This window comes from Halyomorpha halys, unplaced genomic scaffold, assembly GCF_000696795.3.
Source record: "Halyomorpha halys isolate HHAL.00 unplaced genomic scaffold, Hhal_1.1 Scaffold145.1, whole genome shotgun sequence".
Classification (NCBI taxonomy): domain Eukaryota; kingdom Metazoa; phylum Arthropoda; class Insecta; order Hemiptera; family Pentatomidae; genus Halyomorpha; species Halyomorpha halys.
In genome coordinates this window covers 46193-52384 of record NW_027115461.1, presented here as the reverse complement: position 1 = coordinate 52384, position 6192 = coordinate 46193, and the positions used below count along the sequence as shown (strand labels likewise).

At 32.6% G+C, this 6192-nt stretch overlaps 1 protein-coding gene across 1 annotated transcript in view; it reads left to right on the top strand.

The window, feature by feature from the left end:
- Positions 1-6192, top strand: part of LOC106678485 (chymotrypsin-1) — a 10733-nt gene extending 4541 nt beyond the window's left edge. Inside the window, exons 4-7 of the mRNA XM_014417005.2 lie at positions 657-851; positions 1544-1704; positions 5710-5869; positions 6077-6192. Of these exons, the coding sequence (XP_014272491.1) occupies positions 657-851; positions 1544-1704; positions 5710-5869; positions 6077-6114 (554 nt within the window). The 3' untranslated portion in view covers positions 6115-6192. The remainder of the gene's footprint in view (positions 1-656; positions 852-1543; positions 1705-5709; positions 5870-6076) is intronic.

The following is a 6192-nucleotide window of genomic DNA, read 5'->3' as shown; positions in this document are numbered from 1 at the left end:
GAAAGGCCGAAACGTTGGACAAATGAATAAATAAAGTGTTGAGACGGATTTGGATATAAAATTGATTTATTTAGTTAATTTTTTTTTAATTTCCATATCAATACAACCTTTCCCCATAGAACTGTCTGATCAAAGTCTCATTAAATTCAAATGGGTCTCAAGAGGAGAAAAAGTCAGTTATTCCGCCCCAATTTTTTATTACTTTAATGTAAACTATGAATAATTACTAGTCCAAATTGATGAGTCTGCCATGTATAGTTAATGAGAATAAAATATGGCGGCTGTTTATAAAATGTTGAAAAAAATAATTTTTCATTCGGAGCTCCATAACTTTGAAACTACCTACAGCACTAGAAAACCTAATAGGACATCATTTAAAGTTGAATATATTTGCAGAAATATGAGCCCTAGAAACGCTTTTTAAGTTCAATAGTTCGTGATATACAGTTTTTTGAAAAGCAAATTTTTTTGGCATATACTAGGTTATGTGTTTTGCGAAAACTTTATATCATGAACCATGAGACGTACATATGTCCATTAGCAGTCAAATTAAAGCTGCTATAAAGTAGTTTATGACGTTTATCTTCGTAGGTTTAGTAGTTTCGATATAGCTAGCTCCTAAAAAGAACTAAACTAACTCCATTTTTATTTTTCAGTAAACTGGCATAAAAAAACGTACAAAATAGCAAAGATAATTCAACACAAGGGATACAGAGACGATGATAAGAGTGTTGCTGATGACATTTCGATTCTGGTCACGGCAAATAAAATTGAATTCAACAGCTATGTCTCTCCAGTATGTCTTCCCAACAGGAAAATAAATCTGGTCGGTGAATACATCAAAGTCATAGGTACCTTTTTAAAATAATAATCGATTATCATCATAATCTTATATAATAATAATCAATTATCATCATAATCTTATATAATAATAATTGATTATCATTTTAATCGTATAAACTAATAATTGATTATCATCATAATCCTATGAACTAATAATTGATTATCATTATAATCTTATAAAATAATAATTGATTATCACTGTTATCTTAGAACATAATAATCTATTATAATTCTAATCTTATAAAATAATAATAGATTATCAATGTAATCTAATAAACTAATAATAGATTATCATGATAATCTTATAAAGTAATAACCGATTATCATTGTAATATTATAAATTAATAATAGATTACCATTGTAATCGTATAAACTAAATATCAATTATTATTGTCTTCTTATAAACTAATAGTCAATTATTGTTATAATCTTATAAAATAATAATTGATTATCACTATCATCTTATAAACTAAAAATCAATTATCACTGTAATTTTATAAAATAATATTAGATTATCATTGTAATGTTATAAACTAATAATCGATTATCACTCTATTCTTTTAAAATAATAATTTATTATTACTGTAATCTTATAAAATAATAATCGATTATCATTTTAATCGTATAAAGTAATAATCGATTATCATTTTAATCTTATAATAATAAAATAAGGGTAATTACATAACCCTATCGATTGCAGGTTGGGGATTGACCAAAAACAATCCTATATTAGGCAACGCTAACCGCCTTCGAGAAGTGGATCTTCAAGTTATCCCCCCAACTAGTTGCAGGCAGTCATGGTACTTGCTCAAGCAAAATACACAGTTATGTACATACGCTCACAAAAAGGACTCATGCAGTGTTGGTATACTATTATAATTATTATAAACATTTATATGGTGTCCTCATTAATAAGACAAATTTCAGCTTCAGGGAAAACAAGGTAAAACTATTAGTCCATGAGGCATGGAGTAAGGGGTTATTATACCCTAATTTTAGATTACTTTAATGAGGATTATAGCTAATAGTAACAATAGGTGACTGCTAACTATAGTTATAAAAATGATGACTATTTAAAAACGTTACAAAAAATTAATTTTTCGTTCAAGGCTGCATATCGTTAAAATTATGAATGAATGAAAAAAATAATTTTATTCTGGGACATATGTCCCCTAAGAATAAATACATGGTTCATATAGTGAAATTTTTATCTGGCTAGCGTTTACAAATTTTCAGATAGTAAAATGAAATTACATTGGTATATTGGCTTTACTACTGTTTATAATGTTAATCAATAGATGCCTATTTATTTGATTACAAAGATGTGGAGGTTTGGTTATTCAATAAAAGAAGGAATAGGTGTTGTTGAAAGGAAAGAATGGATGAGGACTGGCGAATGGAGATAGGAAGAGAATTCCAGAGGGAGGTTGCACGTATGACGAAGGATTTGCTAAAGAAGGAGGTTCTATAGGAGGGCGTATATAAATCATTCGGATGGGATCTGGTGTTTAATGAGTGGATGGATGAACGAAGAGTGAGGAGATCAAGGATATAGGTAGGTTCATTGATGTTAAGAACTTGGAATAGAAAAACACCAAGGAGGTATTGCCTTCGGGAGATTGGATAGAGCCACTTCAACTCGGAATACCAACGGGAGACTTGAGAGCGCCTAGGGAACCCAAAGATAAATCTTACAAAGCAATTCATGAGTCTCTTCATTCCCAGCTCTAGTCCTGCAGATAGCCCTCCATACACCAAGGATCCGTAGTCGAAGTGGGGGAAGACGAGAGAGGATACTAGGAGCTGACGAGTATTCTGAGGAATGGAATTACGGAATTTTAGGAATTGTTTGAGTACAGTTATGGATTTACGTGTGATTTGGGAAATGTGGTTATTCCAGGAGAGGTGTTGATCAAAGGTGACACCAAGGTTTTTTATTGTAGAATATAAGTGAATCGGTTGGTTGTTAAGGAATAGTAGTGGAACCCATATAAAAGTAGTTGACACCCATATGTAGAGCGTTTAAGTAAAAAATGATGGAGGAAATTTTCGGGTGCTCTGGATACATACAATCTAAACCATTTAACGAGCTTAATGAGTCTGTAATAATTGTTATGTTGGTAATTGTTGTTATGTACATTATAGTGTATTATGAAATGTTCCAGACAAAAAAAAACTTTTGGCTTTTAATCATTCTTGCTTTATCTGTGGCAGTGAAAAAGTAAATAAAATTATGTATTATATATACAAATCAATATTTATTAGATGGTACTTTATACATTGGCATACCGTTTATCAGGTTGTCATGGAGCTTTTTGTTAATATCCAGGATTTCCCCTGAAAGATTATATCCTGGCCTTATTTTTCAACTCCTTTGTATTTTACCCGATTCCTACCTTAGCACAACCTTTAGAAATCACATTGTCTCCTCTATTAATCTGCTTTGACAAAAATTAGATTTAATAATGCTCTTTATAAGGACGAAATATTAGTTTCAAATAAGGAACAACTTTTCAAACGTACTATTTTATATCTCCGGTTCTAATTTGTTTTATTTGATCCAGTTTATAGAGCCCTAAGCCACTGCCATGTTTAAGGTAGATTGGTAGAGTCATTTGAGTTAATTATATTTTTCAAAATTTTGGGCCAAAATATTTCATTTTACGATTTTTTTGAAAATTCGTATTTGAGGGTTTCTCGAGGTGCTGAATATCAACTTCATTTCACCCCTAAAAGATCTTGTACTACAATTTGATGGGTCTGAATAGTTTCAATACAGTACTAATAGTTAAGCACAGTGAGAGTTGTTATATAAAAATAGTAATATTTTATCGACTATATATGTCAGGGGGCTAATAGTTTTTTAAATGGAAAAATAAGAGAGATAAAGAATGAACAATACCATTATATCTCAATATTATATTGGCTTAAATACACTTACATTATCGAGTTAGACAATAATTTCAATCATAAAAAAAAAGGTCCCTCACAACTCAGAAGTCAACAAGAGTTTATCCAGTCATATACCCATAAAAAGAATTAATACACCTTCCACCAAAGTGGAACAATTATACACTTGCACTATTATCATCACTCTCCTTTTAAGAACAAAGAAGCCTTCTCTCCTCTCCCGCTCGTCAGTGTTGCCCACGCAGTGTTGCCATCTCACAATATATATGACAATATCATAGATAATCAAATTGTCTAAAAATATAAGAAAATATCGATTAAATCGGACCGATATTGACGATCATACAGCGAAGTTGTTGTTAGAATTTAAGTTACCAAAGTTACCATCTTATCACTTCATCTACATATTAATTGATATCAAAGTTTCAATAGTGTTCAATTAATGTACATAAAGTCTTTTTTTTTAAAATTATTTATTTAATGTAATTTACAACTGTATAAAATAATACAATAGGTAAATATGTAGTATGTCTCATATACACTTGAAATTCTTGGGAAGGAACCACCCATTGGTGGTACTTCAAACATTAATTTAAATTAGAAGGTCCTGTGGCCATCTTCTTTTCAGACGCCTCGGAGGATTATCGGGGATTGTTAAGGATGAAAGATTAAGAATTAATGGGTTAGGATGGTTAAGGAGTTTGGAATGAAAAGACGCATATCCGTTTTGGGTCAAATCTGCAACGAATGGGATGTTAAGGTCTTTGTGAATGAGTTTATTTGTGACGTGATAAGGAGCATCAAGGATTTTGGATTGTAACGATTGGGTGCGGGAAGAATTTGAGCGTTTGTCAAGTAATCGGAATCTACGAGCGGTTTCTTGTCGTTTCAGTCTTGTGTGTGGATTCCAAGTAAGTCTCTTGTCAAGATGGAGTCCTAAGTATCGAATCTGTTCAACTGGCATTAGTGGTGTATTTAGAAAGGATACTGTAGGACAGGAGGGGAGAGGTTTACGACGGAGAGTAAAGGTGATCTGGTGGGATTTGTCAGGATTTATTTTGATTCTCCAGTTTTTACACCATTCATCAATAGATGTTATGTGTGCCTGTAGTGTTTGTGATGCATTAGTTGGGTCGTTGTTTACAGAAAGTATACATGTGTCGTCAGCGTATGTTGTTAGGACTGTGTTAGGGTGGGTTGGGATGTCAGCTGTATAAACCGTATAAAGAATGGGAGCTAAGATACTACCTTGGTCCGCCCATAGCTCAGTGGTTAAGACAAAGTCTTACCAATTTGATGTCTATTGGCGGTGCCGGTTCGAATCCGGCCTGAGACGTCGACTTTTTTCATTGAGTGGCGGTCCCACAAAATGAAGAACTTTGACCCCCAACCATGGTTAGGCAATATAGGACTCCAATGGGAGTCTTGGCCAAAAAAAAAAAAAAAAAAAAAAACTACCTTGGGGGAACGCCGGCGGACTGAGATAAGAGAGATGAGTAGTCTAGGTTATGATTTACATTAAAGGTTCTATCAGTGAGGTAGGAGCGGATTATAAGGAAATATGTCGGGGGTAGGAATTGACGAAGTTTATAGAGCAGACCTGGATGCCAGACTCGATCAAAAGCTTGTTCAACATCGAGGAAGACTCCCGTGCAGTATATACCGCGCTCCAATGTGGAAGATATGACATCAACCACTCGATGACTTTGTTGTATGGTACATAAATTCTAAAAATATAACAATAGCAAAGCATTTCTTCTAGTTTTATAATATTTCATTCAATCTTCGCAAAAGAAAAATATTAAAATTATGGAACGAGAAATATTATTTTTGTTAAAATTGGAAGATTAAGATTTCTGTTAAAATAAGGAGAAATATTTTCACATTGAATAATATCAAAACATCCGTTCTGAAGCGAGCTAGGATTAATTTTTATAGTTTTCTTCATTTCCTTAGGGTGACTCTGGTGGTCCTTTGGTTTATCTCGACCCAGACAGCAACAGGTATACACAGGTTGCTCTGGTGTCATATGGTGACACGGAGTGCGCCAGTGCGAAACCAGCAGTAAATACCGATGTGTATGCCTATATTGATTGGATCAATGCTGCTATAACTTGTGAGTATTTGTGTGTGATATTTATTATAGTCATCCTTTTATTATAGTCATCCATTTATTATAGTCATCCATTTATTATAGTCATCCATTAATTATAGTCATCCATTTATTATAGTCATCCATTTATTATAGTCATCCATTAATTATAGTCATCCATTTATTATAGTCATCCATTTATTATAAATTAAATTGACTATCATTTTTCAGCGACTCATCCGGAGGAGAAGGCTTGCGTAAAGGTTTGAACCCTCCTAGAACAGAAGAAGAACGGTTTGAATCTATGTTAATCAGCTATAAATAATAAAATATATTTTTTTATTTCA